The sequence below is a fragment of the Scyliorhinus torazame genome, chromosome 2, assembly GCF_047496885.1.
Source record: "Scyliorhinus torazame isolate Kashiwa2021f chromosome 2, sScyTor2.1, whole genome shotgun sequence".
NCBI lineage: Eukaryota > Metazoa > Chordata > Chondrichthyes > Carcharhiniformes > Scyliorhinidae > Scyliorhinus > Scyliorhinus torazame.
Genome location: NC_092708.1, coordinates 14736067 through 14758564, shown reverse-complemented (window position 1 = coordinate 14758564; position 22498 = coordinate 14736067). Strand labels below are relative to the sequence as shown.

Genomic DNA, 22498 nt, shown 5'->3' with positions numbered 1-22498 from the left:
TTTCAGTGGCGTTGGTTGAGGGATATATGTTGTCCCTAGGGCATTGAGGACAACTCCCTTGCTCTTCTTTGAATACTGTCCTGTAATCTTTTACGTTTCCCCTGAGAGGGTAGTTAGGGCCTTGGGTTAAAGCTTCGCCTGGAAGGCGACAGCTCCGACAGGGCAATCACCCTCGGCTTGGACCATGTGCTGGAGTGGGGCTTGTACCCAGGAACCGCTGACTCTGTCCAGACTGAGAGATGTCAAACGCTGGCTGTTTTGTGTTACAGACCCCACAGTGTACCAAGGAATGGGCCGCCTGACATTCAGCGGTTTGCTAAATGCTCTCGATGGCGTAGCATCAGCGGAGGCCAGACTGGTGTTTATGACGACAAACTACTTGGACAGGTACAGACCATTCTTCTGTCTGCATCATTTCCCATTCACTGAAGAGCTACCGGGTAAAATTGATACATCAATAAAGTATCTGGACCATCATAAACCACTGCCTTCCGCCCCTCCCACAGTCTTGGAACCTCCTGGGAGATACAAAGAAAATTCCGGGCCAATAATGCAAAAATAATTTGGAAAATCCCCCTCTATCCCCACTGGGGAACCCACTCCCGATCAAACATTTTACGTGATCTCTATAAGGATGCATATTTTCAAAATGATTGAATCTCAGTTCTGGTCGGGATCAATAACCACTGCAGCCAGCTACACATTCCAGAGGCTCACTGCTCCCCAGCGAGAGGGGAAACACTCGACGCCCAATCTAATCAACCCCTGCCCAGATTGCACCCATGTCCTCGCCAATCCACCAAACTGGAATAATCCATCAATTGGCACGCAAACCCTCTCATTATTTTATAGACCCCTATCAGGCCACCTTTAAATCTCCGCTGATGTGAAGAGAATAAAGAACAAAGAACGATACAGCACGGGAACAGGCCCTTCGGCCCTCCAAGCCTGTACCCGTCATGATACCCCCCTTGGCCAGGAGCCCAGACAGACAGACAAGCGGCTGGCGGAATGAGGAGGTGACGTATCAACTGGAGGGGCTGGTTTAGCACAGGGCTAAATCGCTGGCTTTTAAAGCAGACCAAGGCAGGCCAGCAGCACGGTTCGATTCCCGTACCAGCCTCCCCGAACAGGCGCCGGAATGCGGCGACTAGGGGCTTTTCACAGTAACTTCATTTGAAGCCTACTTGTGACAATAAGCGGTTTTTCAAATAGCTGTGGAAATGGACACAGGAGCAGGGGCACGTGGTAGTGCAGGTACACCAATCAATAAACACCGGCCAGTCTCAAATATAAAAGCAGTAGGATTCATTTCTGAAGGGATTGAATTGGAAAGCTGAGCGGTTATGCTAAACCTGGGCAGAATCTTGGCTGGACCACCGTCGGGGAACTGTGAACAGATCTGTCCTCGACATAGAGGCAGAGGAGGATGTGCAATACTGAGGCACAGGGATGATATCAGTGCTCAGCCTATCAGGAAAGAACGAGCAGGATTGGGGCATTTTTAAAAATCTCTCGCGACCTAATGCAGATCTTTAAAATCATGATGGGGTTTGATAAAGGGAAGGTGTTCTGCCCGTGAGGGAGTCTCCAAAAGTAGTGACTGGGATAGGAAGCGGAAGAGGTCATTCGAGCTGCAGGAGGGATCGCCGGGGTTCATGTGAACAAATCACTGAAGGTGGCCGAGCGGGTTGGGAGAGTGATTTACAAAAGCTCACGGGACCCTGGGCTTTACCAAGAGGGACACAGAGTTCAAAATCAGGGGAGTTACGATAAACCTGTTCGGAACGCCGGTGCGCCTCAACGGCAGGATTTTATAAGAAGTATCTTTATTATTGTCACAAACCAACGTGCTGCCCACTCCTCAATCTTGTAAACACGTTGGAATGGGGAGCATGGTGGTTAGCACCGCTGCCTCGCAGCGCCAGGGACCCGGGTTCGATTCCGGCCTTGGGTCACTGTCTGTGCAAAGTCTGCACGTTCTCCCCGGGTGTGCGTGGGTTTCCTCCGGGTGCTCCAGTTTCCTCCCACAGTCCAAAGATGTGCAGGTTAGGTGGATTGGCCATGATAAATTGCCCTTTGTGTCCAAAATTGCCCTTAGTGTTTGGTGGGGTTACTGGGTTATGGGAATAGGGTGGTTAGCACTGTGGCTTCACAGCTCCAGGGTCCCAGGTTCGATTCCCGGCTTGGGTCACTGTCTGTGCGGAGTCTGCACATCCTCCCCGTGTGTGCGTGGGTTTCCTCCGGGCGCTCCGGTTTCCTCCCACAGTCCAAAGACGTGCAAGTTAGGTGGATTGGCCTGGCGAAGGTTGTGTGGGGTTATGAGGATAATAATAATCTTTATTATTGTCACAAGTCGGCTTACATTAACGCTGCAATGAAGTTACTGTGAAAAGCCCCTAGTCGCCACATTCCGCCGCCTGTTCGGGTACACAGGGAGAATTCAGAATGTCCAATTCACCTAACAGCGCGTCTTTCGGGACTTGTGGGAGGAAACCGGAGCGCCCGGAGGAAAACCACGCAGACACGGGGAGAAGGTGCAGACTCCACACAGACAGTGACCCAAGCCGGGAATCGAACCCGGGACCCTGGAGCTGTGAAGCAACAGTGCTAACCACTGTGCTACCTTGCTGCCCATAATGTGTCCACTTCTGGCTGCCGCACTTTAAGAAGACGTGAAGACATCTGAAACAGTGCAGCAAAGATTCAAGAGAAATGTTCCGTGAATTGCTCCAAAGCTGTGCAAGTTTGGTGGATTGGCCGTGATCAAGGTGTGGGGCTACGGGGATAGGGCGGGGGAGTGGGCCTAGGTAGGGCGCTCTTTCAGAGGGCCGGTAAGGACTCAATGGGCCAAATGGCCTCCTGCACTGCAGGGATTGAATGGTTCAATGGATGAGGAACCTCAGTTATGTGGGATGGATTGGAGAGGCTGGGACCGTTCTCCTCGGAGGAGTGGAGGTTGAGGAGATTTGATCGAGGTCTTCAAACTCGTGAGTGGCCTGTACAGGGGAGATAGTGAAAGGACCAGGAGGGCACGGAGGCTTTCTGGTGATTGGTAAAAGAAGCAATGGTGACATGAGGAGAAACCTGATCACGCAGTGAGTGGTGAGGATCTGGACTGTACGGCCTGAGTGTGCGCTGGAGACAGCTTTAATCGGGGCTTTCAAAAGAGGGCTGAATGGCGGACTGGAGGGGGACTAAATGAATTGTTCTTGCAGAGAGATAGCAGATACAGAGCAGACTGAGTGGGCTCCTGCATTGTAACTATTCTGTGAACCTGTGACTTAACACTCGCCTGTTTCACAGGAGCAGGCGGAATTGACTTGACCTTCCAAATGTCCTTCCAAATACCATTCATCCTCTCAAACCTGTTTAGCCATTGTGTTAGATCAGAACTGATCTGGTTGCAACCTCAGCCCCAATTCCTGCCCACCCCTATAACCTTTCACCCCCGTGTTAAGGATCGATCCAGCTCCGTCCTAAAAATATTCACAGACTCCGCGTCCATTGCCTTTTGGGGAAGAACGTTCCCGAGACTCGCGACACTCTGAGGGAGAAAAATTCTCATCATCTCCGTCTTTAATGAGTGACCCCCTTTTTTTATTTACCCCGTAGTTCTAGATTCGCCCTTGTTCTTGATAGTCCCACAGAGGAAATAGTTTCTCAGGGACCACAATTCAGTATGTTTTAAAGTGCTGGTGGACAAGGATAAGAGTGGTCCTAGGGTGAATGCGCTAAATTGGGGGAAGGCTAATTATAACAATATTAGGCGGGAACTGTAGAACCTAGATTGGGGGCGGATGTTTGAGGGTAAATCAACATCTACAAAGAACAAAGAAAAGTACAGGCCCTTCGGCCCTCCAGGCCCGTGCCGACCAAGCTGCCTGTCTAAACTAAAATCTTCTACACTTCCTGGGTCCGTATCCTTCTATTCCCATCCTATTCATGTTTTTGTCCAGATGCCCCTTAAATGTCACTATCGTCCCTGCTTCCACCACCACCTCCGGCAGCGAGTTCCAGGCACCCACTGCGTAAAAAAATTGCCTCGTACTTCTCCTCTAAACCCATGCCCCCTAGTAATTGACCCCTCTACCCTGGGTAAAAGCCTCTGACTATCCACTCTGTCTATGCCCCTCATAATTTTGTAGACCTCTATCAGGTCGCCCCTCAACCTCTGTCGTTCCAGTGAGAACAAACCGAGTTTATTCAACCGCTCCTCATAGCTAATGCTCTCCATACCAGGCAGCATCCTGGTAAATCTCTTCTACACCCTCTCTAAAGCCTCCACATCCTTCTGGTAGTGTGGCGACCAGAATTGAACACTATACTCCAAGTGTGGCCTAACTAAGGTTCTATACAGCTGCAACATGACTTGCCAATTCTTCTACTCAATGCCCCGGCCAATGAAGGCAAGCATGCCTTCTTGACTACCTTCTCCACCTGTGTTGCCCCTTTCAGTGACCTGTGGACCTGTACACCTAGATCTCTCTGACTGTCAATACTCTTGATGGTTCGACCATTCACTGTATAGATTCCGACATGTGGGGGGCTTCCAAATGTCAGTTGAAAGGAATTCAGGACCGGCATGTTCCTGTGTGGAAGAAGGATGAATATGGCAAATTTCGGGAACCTTGGATAACGAGAGATATTGTAGTTTTCGTCAAAAAGAAAAAGGAGGCATTTGGCAGGGCTAAAAGGCTGGGAACAGACGAAGCCTGTGTGGAATATAAGGAAAGTAGGAAGGTACTTAAGCAAGGAGTCAGGAGGGCGAAAAGGGGTCACGAAAAGTCATTGGCAAATGGGGTTAAGGAAAATCCCAAGGTTTTTTACACGTACATAAAAAGCAAAAGGGTAGCCAGGGAAAGGGTTGGCCCACTGAGGGATAGGCAAGGGAATCTATGTGTGGAGTCAGAGGAAATGGGCGAGGTACTAAATGAATACTTTGCATCAGTATTCACCAAAGAGAAGGAATTGGTGGATGTTGAGTCTGGAGAAGGGTGTGTAGATAGCCTGGGTCACATTGAGATCCAAAAAGACGAGGTGTTGGGCGTCTTGAAAAATATTAAGGTAGATAAGTCCCCAGGGCCTGATGGGATCTACCCCAGAATACTGAAGGAGGCTGGAGAGGAAATTGCTGAGGCCTTGACAGAAATCTTTGGATCCTCGCTGTCTTCAGGTGATGTCCCGGAGGACTGGAGAATAGCCAATGTTGTTCCTTTGTTTAAGGAGGGTAGCAAGAATAATGCAGGGAACTACAGGCCGGTGAGCCTTACGTCAGTGGTAGGGAAATTACTGGAGAGAATTCTTCGAGACAGGATCTACTCCCATTTGGAAGCAAATGGACGTATTAGTCAGAGGCAGCATGGTTTTGTCAAGGGGAGGTCGTGTCTCAGTAACTTGATAGAGTTTTTCGAGGAGGCCACTAAGATGATTGATGCAGGTAGGGCAGTGGATGTTGTCTATATGGACTTCAGTAAGGCCTTTGACAAGGTCCCTCATGATAGACTGGCACAAAAGGTGAAGTCACACGGGATCAGGGGTGAGCTGGCAAGATGGATACAGAACTGGCTAGGTCATAGACGGCAGATAGTAGCAATGGAAGGGTGCTTTTCTGATTGGAGGGCTGTGACTAGTGGTGTTCCGCAGGGATCAGTGCTGGGACCTTTGCTTTTTGTAATATATATAAATGATTTGGAGGAAAATGTAACTGGTCTGATTAGTAAGTTTGCAGACGATACAAAGGTTGGTGGAATTGCGGATAGCGATGAGGACTGTCAGAGGATACAGTAGGATTTAGATCGCTTGGAGACTTTGGCGGAGAGATGGCAGATGGAGTTTAATCCGGACAAATGTGAGGTAATGCATTTTGGAAGGTCTAATGCAGGTAGGGAATATACAGTGAATGGTAAAACCCTCAAATGTATTGACAGTCAGAGAGATCTGGGAGTACAGGTCCACAGGTCACTGAAAGGGGCAACACAGGTGGAGAAGGTAGTCAAGAAGGCATACGGCATGCTTGCCTTCATTGGCCAGGGCATTGAGTATAAGAATTGGCAAGTCATGTTGCAGCTGAATAGAACCTTAGTTAGGCCATAGTTGGAGTATAGTGTTCAATTCTGGTCACCACACTACCAGAAGGATGTGGAGGCTTTAGAGAGGGTGCAGAAGAGATTTACCAGAATGTTGCCTGGTATGGAGGGCATTAGCTATGAGACGCGGTTTAATAAACTCGGTTTGTTCTCACTGGAACGACGGAGGTTGAGGGGAGACCTGATAGAGGTCTACAAAATTATGAGGGGCATAGACAGAGTGGATAGTCAGAGGCTTTTCCCCAGGGTAGAGGGGTCAATTACTAGGGGACATAGGTTTAAGGTGCGAGGGGTAAGGTTTAGAGTAGATGTACGAGGCAAGTTTTTTACACAGAGGGTAGTGGGTGCCTGGAACTCGCTGCCGGAGGAGGTGGTGGAAGCAGGGACGATAGTGACGTTTAAGGGGCATCTTGACAAATACATGAATAGGATGGAAATAGAGGGATACGGACCCAGGAAGTGTAGAAGATTTTAGTTTAGACGGGCAGCATGGTCGGCACGGGCTTGGAGGGCCGAAGGGCCTGTTCCTGTGCTGTACTTTTCTTTGTTCTTTGTTCTATGCTGTCTCCCCTCTTTAAGTTCTTGGGACATTTAAACATTACCCCTCAATCTTTTAAACTTGAGCAAATAAAAGCCAACTTTGCTGACTGACCCGGCCATCCTCGCCTAATTAAACACTTAGTGACGGAGCAAAAGGGGCTGGTTTAGCACAGTGGGCTAAACAGCTGACGTGTAATGCAGATTGAGGTCAATTCCCGTACCGGCCTTCCCGAACAGGCACCGGAATGTGGCGACTCGGGGCTTTTCACAGTAACTTCACTGAAGCCTGCTTGTGACAATAAGCGATTATTATTATTATTATTATTATTATTATTATTATTATTATTAAAAGGCTGATTACCCATTCCAGCATCCTGATCCCCCTGTCCTCACCGTCTGCTCCTCCCATTCTGAAGCATCCCCAGTTGTAATTAGCCCACCATCTGCTGCCTTACCTCCCTAAACTTTTAAGATGCTCCTTAAAACTTTCCTCTTTGACCGAGAACTCGTCTTCATGGGGCTGGTGTCAAATTCTGCTCAGTAATCTCCTGTGAAATGTCTTGGCTTCCTTTGCTTCCCAGAATTGCCCTCCCCCACATTCGCAGCCACTCCCCCCTCGGTAACGATTGTTTGTCTGCTTGTATCTCTCCACAGGCTGGATCCTGCTCTGATCCGTCCGGGACGAGTGGACCACAAGCAGTTTGTTGGCTACTGTTCCCACTGGCAGCTGTCCCAGATGTACCAGCGATTCTACCCAGAGCAGGCAGTGGCCATGGCAGAAGAATTTGCAGAGAAAGCGCTGTCCCTCTCTGACAGGATCAGTGCCGCCCAGGTGCAGGGGCACTTCTTGCTGTATAAACTGGAACCCCGCAAAGCCATTGAGGACATCCAGCAGATCATCGTGTGAGGGCCGGACGGAGTGAACCCACTTAGCCCTGGGGGGCGGAAAGAGGACTGGGTTTCCCCAGCACTGAAACTCCCCCACTATATTTATGCAAATAAAACCTCAGTATGATGACTACCCTCGGTGCTCCATGTGTGGGGAGACAGGCCCTCGTTTACCGCCCTGAATAGAGGGCTAACATCGGCAGATAAATTGGCCTTTAATCACATGTTTCTGTTTTATGGGACCCTGCTGTTGTGATGCCTTCGCACACGAAGCAACAAGCAATTATGCCAAAGTGCCCGTTAGCCTGCTACAGTATTGATATTGACCAGACACCTCCTGCTCTTGAGTATTGCTGAGGAAGGAGAGGTGCTGTCAAAGATTTTCATTCTGTACTCAACAGGACAGATGCGGGAACACCAGAATTCAAATAGGGCAAGAATGTATACTGCATGAGAAAAGGGTACAGATTGATTGGCAAGCCAACCCTTGATTGGTTAGCAATGCCTCGACCAATCCGCACCCTTTTCTCATGCAGTATAAATTGTTGCTGTCTTTGAAATTTGGTATTCTTGTATCTGCCCTGATCAGTGCAAGATAACAACATGTCTTTTTTTGGCAATGCTCACGTCCTGTATTACCAAATGACTACCTCTGGTTTTCTAAATAATGGCCATGAAACCTTTAATGTTCATACGAGAGAGCAATAGAGTCTTGTTTAAGGTGGTGCCTCGAACAGTGCAGCACTGGCACTGGCGGGTCAGCCTGGATTATGTGCTCCAGTCTTTTTTTATTTGTTCTTTCACCGACATTATACTGCAGTCCCCGGCGTAGAGCCTGAGCTCAGGATGTCTGACTCGGGGATGAGAGCTCCACGTACTGAGCCGCACCTGAACCGAGGGCTCAGGTGGAGGCAGTGAAATGAAATTAAATGAAAATCGCTTATTGTCACAAGTAGGCTTCAAATGAAGTTACTGTGAAAAGCCCCCAGTCGCCACATTCCGGCGCCTGTTCAGGGAGGCTGGTACGGGAATCGAACCGTGCTGCTGGCCTGCCTTGGTCTGCTTTCAAAGCCAGCAATTTAGCCCTGTGCTGAGCCAGCCCCTAACCAGCTTGGCAGACATTCGGGATGGAGCGAAACGCTCTGTGAACAGAGAAAAGTGGTGTTGTGCTGCATCATGTGTGACAGTCCATGACCAGGGGGGTAAATAAAACCTGCCCCAGGTCTTCCGCTGAAGATTGAATTTGTATCTCTGCGACTTTCAGCAATCCCCGACAGACCCAGATTCCAGTTTAGGGATTAATCAGAGCACTCAAAGCCCAGGGTTAAATGGAGCAGTCCCTGGATTAGAACTTGATGGGGGGGTTCCATCACCTTTCCCACCTCTTATTAGCGGAATGGGAATCCTGTCCGCCATTCAGTTAGGTCAGGGCTGTTCTGTATCTTAACTCCATCCTACACCTTGATTCCTCCATCCTAAACAAATATTTTTTTAAAAAATATTTTTATTAAGGTTTTGCAGAATTTTTCATAATAAAACCGTAGTAACAATAATAAAACAAAATAGAGTGAACATTAACATAGTGCAAAAAGAGAGAATATACAATAACAATTAAATAGACATTACCCCACGCGACTCAGTCTTCCCACACCATCCCAATGAGGCACTCACCCCCCTACGGATTGCTGCTGCTGCTGACATTTTAATTTTCCCCGAGAAAGTCGACGAACGGCTGCCACCTCCGAGAGAACCCGAACATTGACCCTCTTAAGGCAAACTATATTTTCTCAAGACTGAGAACCCCAGCCATGTCACTAACCCAGGTCTCCACACTCGGGGGCTTCGAGTCCCTCCACATTAACAAGATCAGTCTCCGGGCTACCAGGGAGGCAAAGGCCAAAACGTCGGCCTCTTTCGCCCCCTGAACTCCCGGCTCTTCCGACACTCCAAAGATCGCTATCTCTGGACTCGTCACCACCCGTGTGTTAAGCACCTTGGACATTGCCCTCGCGAACCCTTGCCAGAACTCTCTAAGCTCCGGGCATGCCCAAAACATGTGGACATGGTTTGCAGGGCTGTCCTTGCACCTCATACAACTGTCTTCTACTCCAAAAAACTTGCTCATTCTCGCTGCCGTCGTGTGTGCCCGGTGGACCACCTTAAATTGAATTAGACTGAGCCTGGCACATGATGAGGAATTAATCCTGCCCAGGACCTCTGCCCACAGACCCGCTTCCAACTCCTCACCTAACTCCTCCTCCAACTCCTCACCTAACTCCTCCCACTTGCCCTTGAGCTCCTCCACAGGGGTTTCCTCCGCCTCCTGTATTTCCTGGTAGACATCCGACACCTTCCCCTCCCCCACCCAGGTGATCCTTAACAAATATTGATCAAACAGTTGACCTCCTGCTGCAATAGCATTTGGCAGAGAAAGTGGGGGGTGGAGTTCCAGATTTTCATTCCCCTCTGTGTGAAGAAGCACTTCCTGACCTCCATGGATGGCTTGGCTCCAATTTTAAGATTCTGGACTCCTCCCAAAAGACAAAAGTTGTTTCTCTTCCTCGACCCTATCATAAGAATTAGGAGCAGGAGTAGGCCATCTGGCCCCTCGAGCCTGCTCCACCATTCAATGAGATCATGGCTGATCTTTTGTGGACTCAGCTCCACTTTCCAGCCCGAACACCATAACCCTTAATCCCTTTATTCTTCAAAAAACTATCTATCTTGATCTTAAAAACATTTAATGAAGGAGCCTCTACTGCTTCACTGGGCAAGGAATTCCATAGATTCACAACCCTTTGGGTGAAGAGGTTCCTCCTAAACTCAGTCCTAAATCTACTTCCCCTTATTTTGAGGCTATGCCCCCTAGTTCTGCTTTCACCCGCCAGTGGAAACAACCTGCCCGCATCTATCTATTCCCTTCATAATTTTATATGTTTCTATAAGATCCCCCCTCATCCTTCTAAATTCCAACGAGTACAGTCCCAGTCTACTCGACCTCTCCTCGTAATCCAACCCCTTCAGCTCTGGGATTAACCTAGTGAATCTCCTCTGCACACCCTCCAGTGTCAGTACGTCCTTACTCAAGTAAGGAGACCAAAACTGAACACAATACTCCAGGTGTGGCCTCACTAACACCTTATACAATTGCAGCATAACCTCCCTAGTCTTAAACTCCATCCCTCTAGCAATGAAGGACAAAATTCCATTTGCCTTCTTAATCACCTGTAAACCAACTTTTTGCGACTCATGCACTAGCACACCCAGGTCTCTCTGCACAGCAGCATATTTTAATATTTTATCATTTAAATAATAATCCATTTTGCTGTTATTCCTACCAAAATGGATAACCTCACATTTGTCAACATTGTATTCCATCTGCCAGATCCTAGCCCATTCACTTAACCTATCCAAATCCCTCTGCAGACTTCCAGCATCCTCTGCACTTTTTGCTTTACCACTTATCTTAGTATCGTCTGCAAACTTGGACACATTGCCCTTGATCCCCAACTCCAAATCATCTATGTAAATTGTGAACAGTTGTGGGCCCAACACTGATCCCTGAGGGACACCACTAGCTACTGATTGCCAACCAGAGAAACACCCATTAATCCCCACTCTTTGCTTTCTATTAATTATCCAATCCTCTATCCATGCTACTACTTTCCCCTTAATGCCATGCATCTTTATCTTATGCAGCAACCTTTTGTGTGGCACCTTGTCAAAGGCTTTCTGGAAATCCAGATATACCACATCCATTGGCTCCCCGTTATCTACCGCACTGGTAATGTCCTCAAAAAATTCCACTAAATTAGTTAGGCATGACCTGCCCTTTATGAACCCATGCTGCGTCTGCCCAATGGGACAATTTCCATCCAGATGCCTCGCTATTTCTTCCTTGATGATAGATTCCAGTATCTTCCTTGCTACCGAAGTTATAGGCTCACTGGCCTATAATTACCCGCTTTCTGCCAACTCCTTTTTTAAACAGTGGTGTCACGTTTGCTAATTTCCAATCCGCCGGGACCACCCCAGAGTCTAGTGAATTTTGGTAAATTATCATTAGTGCATTTGCAATTTCCCTAGTCATCTCTTAGCACTCTGGGATGCATTCCATCAGGGCCTGGAGACTTGTCTACCTTTAGCCCCATTAGCTTGCCCATCACTACCTCCTTGGTGATAACAATCCTCTCAAGGTCCTCACCTGTCATAGCCTCATTTTCATCAGTCACTGGCATGTTATTTGTGTCTTCCACTGTGAAGACCGACCCAAAAAACCTGTTCAGTTCCTCAGCCATTTCCTCATCTCCCATTATTAAATCTCCCTTCTCATCCTCTAAAGGACCAATATTTACCTTAGCCACTCTTTTTTGTTTTATATATTTGTAGAAACCTTTACTATCTGTTTTTATATTCTGAGCAAGTTTACTCATAATCTATCTTACTCTTCTTTATAGCTTTTTTAGTAGCTTTCTGTTGCCCCCTAAAGATTTCCCAGTCCTCTGGTCTCCCACTAATCTTTGCTACTTTGTATGCTTTTTCCTTCAATTTGATACTCTCCCTTATTTCCTTAGATATCCACAGTCGATTTTCCCTCTTTCTACCATCCTTCCTTTTTGTTGGTATAAACCTTTGCTGAGCACTGTGAAAAATTGCTTGGAAGGTTCTCCACTGTTCCTCAACTGTTTCACCATAAAGTCTTTGCTCCCAGTCTACCTTAGCTAGTTCTTCTCTCATTCCATTGTAATCTCTTTTGTTCAAGCACAAAACACGAGAGCTTGATTTTACCTTCTGTATTTTAAATTCCACCATATTGTGATCGCTCCTTACGAGAGGATCCCTAACTGTGAGATCCTGAATCAATCCTGTCTCATTACACAGGACCAGATCTAGGACCGCTTGTCACCTTGTAGGTTCCATTACATACTGTTCTAGGAAACTATCGCGGATATATTCTATAAACTCCTCCTCAAGGCTGCCTTGACCGACCTGGTTAAACCAATCGACATGTTGATTAAAATCCCCCATGATAACTGCTGTACCATTTCTACATGCATCAGTTATTTCTTTTTTTATTGCCTGCCCCACCATAATGTGACTATTTGGTGGCCTATTGACTGCTCCTATCAGTGACTTTTTCGCCTTACTATTCCTGATTTCCACCCAAATGGATTCAACCTTATCCTCCATAGCACTGATGTCATCCCTTACTGTTGCCCGGATGTCATCCTTAAATAACAGAGCTACACCACCTCCCTTACCATCCACTCTGTCCTTCCGAATAGCTTGATACCCTCGGATATTTAACGCCCAGTCGTGACCATCCTTTAACCATGTTTCAGCAATGGCATTCAGGTAAAGTACACTTTGTGGTGTTGGGTGTTCTGACACACAGATGAGCCAACACGGTTGTATATGGTACAACGCTATTTTATTTAAACTTACTATTTACAGTTTGGTCTTTGCACTCTGCACGTGGGGGTTCCCTGCTTGTGATGTTTTAACAGCTCTTTCTTGTTCCCTTCTCCCCAGACCTACTGACCACCAGGTGTCGTGCTCGTGCTTTTTATGTGGTTGGTGTTCTTGTCTGTGATTGGTTGTGGTGTTGTGTACTCTGATTTGCCTGTTAGTGTGTCCATCATGATGTGTGTGTTTGAATATCATGACATCCCCCCTTTTTACAAAGATATGTGCCTACGTGGTAATAAATATGATCGTGTCGTGAGTGCATCTAAGAGTGTGTGTGTGTCGTGTGCAGCATGTGCATATGACGGAACTATGTACATGGGGCGATGTCGGGTGCGTCACATGAACCAAGTTGTACCATAACATAACATAAATGCGAACGAGAGAAGAAGAGAAAAAAAAACTTGAACAGTTGTCCAGTCAGACGACATCTGGAACGATAAACAACAACAGGTTATCATGTAAAATTGTGCAACTTGTTAAACATATGAACGGTATTATAAGTCCAGTCTAATGGGCTTGCGACGAGTTCGGGTTGACCGCCTCAAGGGTGGATCAAGAACCACCGGCTGCTGTGCAGGCATGGCCATGGGTGGCGATGGAAAGGGCGTGATGTGCGGCAGCTCCACAAAGTCATCCTCGGAAGCCTGTTGAGGATCTGGCGTGTGCGTACTGTGTGGCTGTGAGCGTGGAAGTCGGCGAAGGGCGCGCCGATTGCGGCGACGCACGGAACCATCCGGCATGCGAACCAGGAACGAGCGGGGAGCCACTTGTCGGAGGACTTCGGCCGGTGCTGACCAGCCACCATACGGTTGATGGACGCGTACTTTGTCTCCGGAGGACAGGGGGGGCAGGTCCGTCGCTCGTGTGTCGTACCGACTTTTCTGGCGATCACGCTGCAGTTGCATGTTCCGAAGAACCGCCTCATGGTCTGTTGTTGGTGCCAGGATGGAAGGTACCGTCGTCCTGAGGGAGCGACCCATTAGTAGCTGCGCTGGCGAGAGACCCGTGGATAGCGGGGCCGATCGATAGGCCAGCAAGGCGAGGTTAAAGTCCGATCCGGCAGCAGCCGCCTTGCACAGGAGCCGCTTGGCGATGTGGACACCCTTTTCAGCCTTCCCGTTCGATTGTGGATGCAGAGGGCTGGATGTCACATGAGTGAAACCATATGCTGCGGCAAAGGACGACCATTCACGGCTGGCGAAACAGGGTCCATTGTCTGACATGACAGTCCTTGGAATGCCATAGCGAGCAAATGTTTCCTTGCAGGCCCCAATGACTGCGGACGACGTCAGATCATGGAGAGGCATGACTTCCGGGTAGTTTGAGAAGTAGTCTATAATAACGATGTAATCTCTGCCGAGCGCGTGAAATAGGTCAACACCCACCTTCGCCCAGGGGGACGTCACCATCTCGTGTGGTAGAAGTGTTTCCGGAGGTTGCGTCGGCTGAAACCTCTGACAGGTTGTGCAGTTGAGCACCATGTTGGCTATGTCTTCATTAATACCCGGCCAATATACCGCCTCCCGGGCCCTTCGTCTGCATTTTTCGACGCCCAAGTGGCCTTCATGTAGTTGATGAAGAATCATCTGGCGCACGCTGTGCGGAATAACGATCCTGTGTGATTTCATAAGGACCCCGTCTATGTTGGTGAGATCATCTCGCACATTATAAAACTGGGGGCACTGCCCTTTTAGCCACCCTTCCGTCATGTGGCGCATCACTCGCTGCAGAAGGGGGTCAGTCGCCGTCTCTGCGCGTATGTGGGCCAGACTAGGATCATCAGCTGGCAGATTTGCTGCTGTCAGAGTTACGTGTGCCTCAATTTGACGCACGAACCCCTCCGCATCTGGTGGTGTGCTCACTGCTCGGGAAAGAGTGTCCGCCACGATGAGCTCCTTCCCCGGAGTGTAGATCAGTTCAAAATCGTACCTCCTGAGTTTAAGTAAGATGCGCTGGAGGCGAGGAGTCATGTCATTCAGGTCTTTGTTAATGATGTTGACCAGGGGGCGGTGGTCAGTTTCGACCGTAAATCGTGGCAGGCCATACACATAGTCGTGGAACTTGTCCAGTCCAGTTAACAAACCCAGGCATTCTTTTTCGATTTGCGCGTAGCGCTGTTCGGTAGGGGTCATGGCTCGTGAGGCATATGCAACCGGGGCCCATGACGACGTGCTGTCTTTTTGCAGGAGTACCGCTCCAATACCAGATTGGCTGGCGTCTGTTGAGATCTTTGTAGGGCGAGTCGTGTCAAAGAAGGCCAGCACTGGTGCCGTGACCAGTTTGTGCTTGAGCTCCTCCCATTCCCGCTGATGCGATTGGTGCCAGTTGAATTCTGTCGATTTTTTTACGAGATGGCGCATATTTGTTGTATGAGAAGCCAGGTTGGGAATGAACTTCCCAAGGAAGTTGACCATGCCCAGGAATCTTAAGACAGCCTTCTTGTCAGCCGGTCGTGGCATGGCTGTGATGGCGCTAACCTTGTCTGCATCGGGACGGACCCCTGACCTTGAGATGTGGTCCCCGAGGAATTTCAGCTCCGTCTGGCCGAAGGCACACTTCGCACGGTTGAGACGCAGGCCATTTTGTCGTATGCGGGTAAAGACACGTCGTAGACGATGCATGTGTTCCTGCGGAGTGGTGGACCAAATGATGATATCGTCCACATATACACGTACCCCTTCGATGCCTTCCATCATCTGCTCCATAATGCGGTGGAAAACTTCAGATGCTGAAATGATGCCGAATGGCATCCGGTTGTAGCAGAATCTGCCAAAAGGGGTGTTGAATGTGCATAGTCTTCGGCTGGCCGGGTCCAGTTGGATCTGCCAGAATCCTTTGGACGCATCCAATTTAGTGAATATTTTGGCTCGCGCCATCTCGCTGGTGAGGTCTTCTCGTTTCGGGATGGGATAGTGTTCCCGCATGATGTTGTTATTCAGATCTTTAGGATCTATACATATACGGAGCTCGCCAGAGGGCTTCTTTACACAGACCATGGAGCTGACCCATGGCGTGGGCTCCGTGACCCTGGATAGGACCCCTTGGTCCTGAAGAATCTGCAGTTGTGCCTTGAGGCGGTCTTTGAGTGGCGCAGGAACCCTGCGAGGTGCGTGAACGACAGGGATGGCGTCCGGTCTGAGTCGAATCTTGTACGTGTATGGCAATGTCCCCATGCCTTCAAAAACCTCCTGGTTGTGAGCAAGGAGGGAATGGAGATTTGCGTGGAACTCAGCATCCGGGAAGTCGGATATCTCATCTGGAGAGAGAGACATAATGCGCTGTACCAGGTGAAGGACCTTACACGCCTGTGCGCCCAGTAACGAGTCCTTTGATGAGCCGACAACTTCGAAGGGGAGTGTGGCCGTGTACATCTTGTGAGTCACCTGTAGCTGGCAAGATCCTATGGACGGGATGACGTTCCCGTTATAGTCAACCACCTTGAGCCGGGATGGCGTGATGGGTGGTTTGACCTTCATGGCCTGGACTGCAGAGTAAGCAATCAGGTTGGCGGATGCGCTGGTGTCCAGACGGAAGGCGACGCGCGATCGGTTGACCGTCAGGGTGGCACACCACTCATCGGCTGGATTGATGGCATTGACCTTGTTGACATCAATGACGGAAACGCGGAAGGCATCCTGGTCATCTGCATCACTTAACTGGAAGTCTTGATGCGTGGGCTGGACGGTCCTGACTTGTCTGCGAGATTGTCGAGGATGCGCCGGATCCATGGGTTGAGCCGAACGACAGTGGGCTGCGTAGTGGCCCATCTTGCCACATCTGAGGCACTGTCGGTTTTTTGCAGGACATTGCCCTTTTAAATGTAGAGCTCCACAATTGCCGCACGTCATGACGTCACGGCGTTCGTTGCGCCACTGCGCATGCGCAGTGCGATCTTGCGGTGGGCGCGCCTGCGCAGTGCGTCCCTCGTTGTGGCCGTTATTTTTGGCGCGCACCTGCGCGGGAGACCGCAAAAAGCGCGGGAAGCGGCCGCTGTCGTCCGGGCCGTGGGTCGGGAAGTAATCGACGGCCTGGATGCGTTCGACGTCGTGGGCGGCCTGGCTTGCCGATTCGACGGCTGGGGACCCCCTCCGTGCCAACTCGGATGCCTGAAATCGGGCAAAACGGCAGGTAGCATTTTCGTGGAGGACACAGGCTTCCACAGCAGACGCTAAGGTGAGGCTTTTCATTTTAAGAAGCTGCTGGCGTAGGCCACTAGAGGCAACGCCAAAAACAATCTGGTCCCTGATCATGGACTCTGTGGTGGTGCCGTAACCGCAGGACTGCGCTAGAATCCGGAGGTGCGTCAAGAAGGGTTGAAAAAGCTCCTCCTTACTTTGCAGGCGTTGCTGAAAGAGGTATCTTTCAAAACTTTCATTTACTTCAACTTGAAAGTGCTGGTCCAGTTTGAGGATGACCGTGTCATATTTGGATTGGTTTTCGCCTTCTTCAAACACCAGTGAGTTGAAGACGTTGGTGGCGTGCGGACCTGCGTAGAAGAGGAGCATTGCAATCTTCGTGTCATCCGAGGCATTCTGTTTTTCGGTGGCACGGATGTCCAGGTCAAATCGCTGCCTGTAGAGCTTCCAATTGGTACCTAGGTTCCCCGCGACTTGCATCGGCTGCGGTTTGTCGGTGTGGTCCATGTCCAGAATGGCAGGTTAGTAGGCAGGTATCGATCCACTCCTGTACCATGTGGTGTTGGGTGTTCTGACACACAGATGAGCCAACACGGTTGTATATGGTACAACGCTATTTTATTTAAACTTACTATTTACAGTTTGGTCTTTGCACTCTGCACGTGGGGGTTCCCTGCTTGTGATGTTTTAACAGCTCTTTCTTGTTCCCTTCTCCCCAGACCTACTGACCACCAGGTGTCGTGCTCGTGCTTTTTATGTGGTTGGTGTTCTTGTCTGTGATTGGTTGTGGTGTTGTGTACTCTGATTTGCCTGTTAGTGTGTCCATCATGATGTGTGTGTTTGAATATCATGACACACTTATGTTGGCTTTTTTACCTCTGTTCTGAATCTTAACACCTCGATCAGTAACCTCGCCTAACTTCTATTTCCTCTTAACCTTTCTCTTAATTTTCCTTGTCGTTGAACCCATATCTTCATGTAACAACCTGCCGCGTCGCTTACCATTAATGTTTTCGCTTCCCGTTTTATTCCTTTTAGTATTCCTGGTCCTATTCACTGAGCTCCCCTCAGTCACTGTACCTTGTACTGTCGCCCTTTTTGATTTTTGACTATGGCTTCTCTGTCTTACACTTTCCCCCTTACTGCCTTTTGTTTCTGTCCCTGTTATACGACCTTCCAACTTCCTGCATCGGTTCCCATCCCCCTGCCACATTAGTTTAAACTCTCTAGCAAACAGCCCCTAGGACATCGGTTCCAGTCCTGCCCAAGTGCAGACCGTCTGGTTTGTACTGGTCCCACCTCCCCCAGAACCGGTTCGAATGCCCTAGGCATCTCTCGAGCCACGCATTCATCCTATCTATCCTGACATTCCTACTCTGACTCGCTCGTGGCACTGGTAGCAATCCTGAGATTACTACCTTTGAGGTCCTATTTTTTTAGTTTAACTCCTAACTCCCTGAATTCAGCTTGTTGGACCTCGTTTCATTTTTTACCTATATCGTTGGTGCCTATGTGCACCACGAAAGCTGGCTGTTCACCCTCCCCCCCCCCCCCCCCCCCCCCCCAGAATGTCCTGCAGCCGCTCCGAGACATCCTTGACCCTTGCACCAGGGAGGCAACATACCATCCTGGAGTCTCAATTGCGTCCGCAGAACCGCCTGTCTATTCCTCTTACAATTGAACTTCAACAATTAAAATTTCCCAAAATAAATAAACAACGAAGAAAAAAATTAATACATATACCAATGAAAAGAAAACAGAAACACTACTTACCAGTCACTTACCAGGGATCAAAAGCACTTCCCACCCAGCTTCGAATTCCCACCTAGATTCAAATTCCCAAACTCACTCTTGGTTCTGTCTCACTCTGGCTGTGTCTTCTCTGGCTCACTGGGAGAACTATCAAACCCTTTAATTACCCTCAAGCACCTCGATTAGACCACCCCTCTGGCAGCACAAGCCCGTTCTCTGCAACCTGTTCTCAGAATTCAGTGTTGGCACCATGATGAATCTGTGTTGCTCCCACCCTGAGAATCACGGTGACCGCTTGTCTCCTGTCCCCTGTCTGGGTGGACAGGGCGTCATTGGGGCCTCCGGGACCGTGTTTTGTTGCTCTGTTTATTTATCTCGGTGAACCACAAGCCTTCCCTTATATCGATCAAATGACCACACAACCAGTTAGTTCGTTCAAAAGATGGTTTATTTACAGACACAAGAGTTATCTCAACATGCAAACACAATGTCTACTACGAGTTAAACTACACCTATCAGCTACAATAACCTGTACTTCAGGGCAACCGGCACTGTGCAAATGGATAAAGGCCTTTATCTGGATCTCACGTGGCTGGGTGGAAGAAAGTGGCTCTGTCTCTGCTGGGCTCAGCCGTCAGGTAGCGATCGTTGGTCTTGAACTTGGCCGGCTGTTCTAGCTGCAATTGGGTTGGCACAGGCCGGATCCAAAAGAGACAGAACACATGGCTGTGCTCTCTGTTATCCCCCTGGGACTTTGCGCTCTTTGGGGCGGTCCATAACCTTGGACCCAATAGTTCGACAGGGCTCTGATCACTGTCTTCGATTTCGGCCAATAAAGAGGCGGGTGCCTTGGTAGCTGGGCGGGTCCTTAGCGGTCATTGACCTTGACAGTTGGGCTTTCTGAGTAAGGGGAGTGTTGCCGATCAGTCTGGGGCTGTACCGGTTGCTTGATTGGAGTTCTATTGTCCTGGGAAAATGGGCCTTTGAAATGCAAACGAGCGGGGTTTCAGTCAGGTCTGGTTACCTGTGTTTCAGATACACATAGGCTCTGTATCTGAGTCCTGGGTTGGCCATAATTCCCATGGTCCTTTGCAGGTGGCCATCTTAGATGGCTATATTTTGACACAATGTCCTTGGCCCACCCGTGTCCTGGGTGAAATAGCGAAAGCACAATTATTAACTCGGTGACAATAGAATGTTACCCAGTCCGTGGCAGAGAGACTGTCAATCAGCAGGATTGGCAATAAATGTTCACATTCCAAGAATTAATAATTTTACGAGGTGAGTAAAAGATGAGGCTCATAAGAAATAAGACTGGAAGCCACGCATCCTGTCAAACCAGATCTGCCGGTCAGTATAATCCCAGATGAACTACTTCTCTCCCAGCCCATAACCATAAGCCACATCGGTAGCACAGTGGTTAGCACTGTTGCTTCACAGCGCCAGGGTCCCAGGTTCGATTCCCGGCTTGGGTCACTGTGGAGTCTGCACGTTCTCCCCGTGTGTGCTCCGGTTTCCTCCGGGTGCTCCGGTTTCCTCCGGGTGCTCCGGTTTCCTCCCACAGTCCAAAGATGTGCAGGTTAGGTGGATTGGCCATGATAAATTACCCTTAGTGTCCAAAAAAGGTTAGGTGGGGTCACTGGGCTAGGGGAATAGGTTGGAGGTGTGGGATGCTCTCTCCAAGAGCCGGTGCAGACTCGATGGGCCGAATGGCCTCCTTCTGCATTGTAAATTCTATGGACACTTCATTCTCGGAGAGTCCAATGTTTTATCAGTCTCGAATAGAGCAAATGACTAAGCATCCAGAGAGCTTTGTGGTAGAAAATGCCGCAGAGATTCACAACTTTCTGAATTAAGAAAGATTTTACCTATCTCAGTCCTAAATCTCCCCCTCCCCCGCCCAGCCCTCATCCTGAGACTGTGCCCCACCACCCAGTGTTCTAGATTCTCCAGCCAGGGGGAAGTAATCTCTCGGTATCCACCGTGTCAAACAGGTAGCATAGTGGTTAGCGCTGTTGCTTCACAGCGCCAGGGTCCCGGGTTCGATTCCCGGCTTGGGTCACTGTCTGTGCGGAGTCTGCACGTTCTCCCCGTGTCTGCGTGGGTTTCCTCCGGGCGCTCCGGTTTCCTCCCACAAGTCCCAAAAGACGTGCTTGTTAGGTGAATTGGACATTCTGAATTCTCCCTCTATGTACCCGAACAGGCGCCGGAATGTGGCATGTAGCCATGTAAAATGGCTGCGTTCCGATTAATCTGGCCAAAACCCAGTTTAAAATGGCTAAACCGAAAGACTGCTGGGAAAAGCAGCCAAGAAGACACAAGCAGGCAGCTGCAGACAGGTTTGCAGCTTCAGCTCTGGGAACGTAGCCCAGATCAATACTCAGGGCTATCAACAGCCCATCAACCCAAGTATCCGCAGTTGCATTCAGGACTGTTTGCAGCCCATCTATTCAGACATCCACAGTTAAATCGGCTATCCCCGGGAACAATTGCAACATATTACCAATTGAATACCGGGCCAGACCTGTTGGCGCCTGCAGTGGCCGAAACAAAGACAGGTGAACGACCACCCCCTCCCCGATCGAGGAATCGCCTCACCATTGGACACATCGACCCCAGAGATTGGGGACAAAATCCAATCACTTGGGACTCAGGGTCAAGGGCCGCCCCGGGAGGCGGGAAGCCCCTGGGCCCTATAAAAGTAAAGGTCCAAGTTCAGATCGCTCTCTCTCTCATCTTCGCCTGCTCGAGACCTTCGCAAGACCAGCCACCGTGTATCGTAAGTTTGAATCCAACGATCGCTATCCGGGAGAGACACCTAGCCACCGACCTGTAGCAGCCTTTTGAATCCCGCAGGCCAGATTTGATTGGACAAGCCATTTGTTTCCCTGACCTGGTGGGCTCTTCCTAAGTTAAGTATTGGCCAGTAGTGATAGGTTTATTATATAGAAAGTAGTATTAGGGTATTTATATTGCTTGTTGTATATAATAAATGACCGTTGTTTTAATCATTACTAAGCGGTATTATTAATCATAACCTGAACTTGAACCACGTGGCGGTATCAGAAAGATACCTGGCGACTCATGAGCAAAGGTGACCGAAACAGAGCAAATAGACTAGGGGCTTTTCACAGTAACTTCATTGCAGTGTTAATGCAAACCTACTTGTGACACTAATAAAAATTATGATTATAGAACTCCTTCAGAATCTTGAACGGTTCAATGAGATATCCTCTCATTCTAAACCCCAGAGAACTAAGCCCAATTTACTCAGCCTCTCATCGCAGGACACCCCCCACATCTCGGACCATTCCAGTGAATCTGCTCCAATGCAAGTAGCTCCTTCCTTAAACATGGGGACCAAACCTGCTCAGGGTGTGGCCTCAACAACGCCCCATACAATTGTAGCAAGACTTCCTTGACTCTTGTCTTCTATTCCCCATGCAATAAAGGCCAACAGACCATTTACAGTGTGACTTTGAAGTGTGGTACCTTGCACAACCTGGGACCTTTACTGTGGACTGACACGGATCAAATGGCAACCTGAGTGTGTGAGACTCGACACCTTGTGTTAACCAGTTAATGTGAACTCGGTCAATGATGTTCAGGCAATACTCTCACAAA

General features: G+C 49.1%; 1 protein-coding gene across 1 annotated transcript in view; it reads left to right on the top strand.

Moving 5' to 3' along the window:
* Nucleotides 1-7650, top strand: part of bcs1l (BC1 (ubiquinol-cytochrome c reductase) synthesis-like) — a 43577-nt gene extending 35927 nt beyond the window's left edge. The window contains exons 7-8 of the mRNA XM_072468687.1: nt 270-387; nt 7284-7650. Coding sequence (XP_072324788.1) covers nt 270-387; nt 7284-7536 — 371 coding nt within the window. The 3' untranslated portion in view covers nt 7537-7650. The remainder of the gene's footprint in view (nt 1-269; nt 388-7283) is intronic.
* Nucleotides 7651-22498: the final 14848 nt, after the last annotated feature.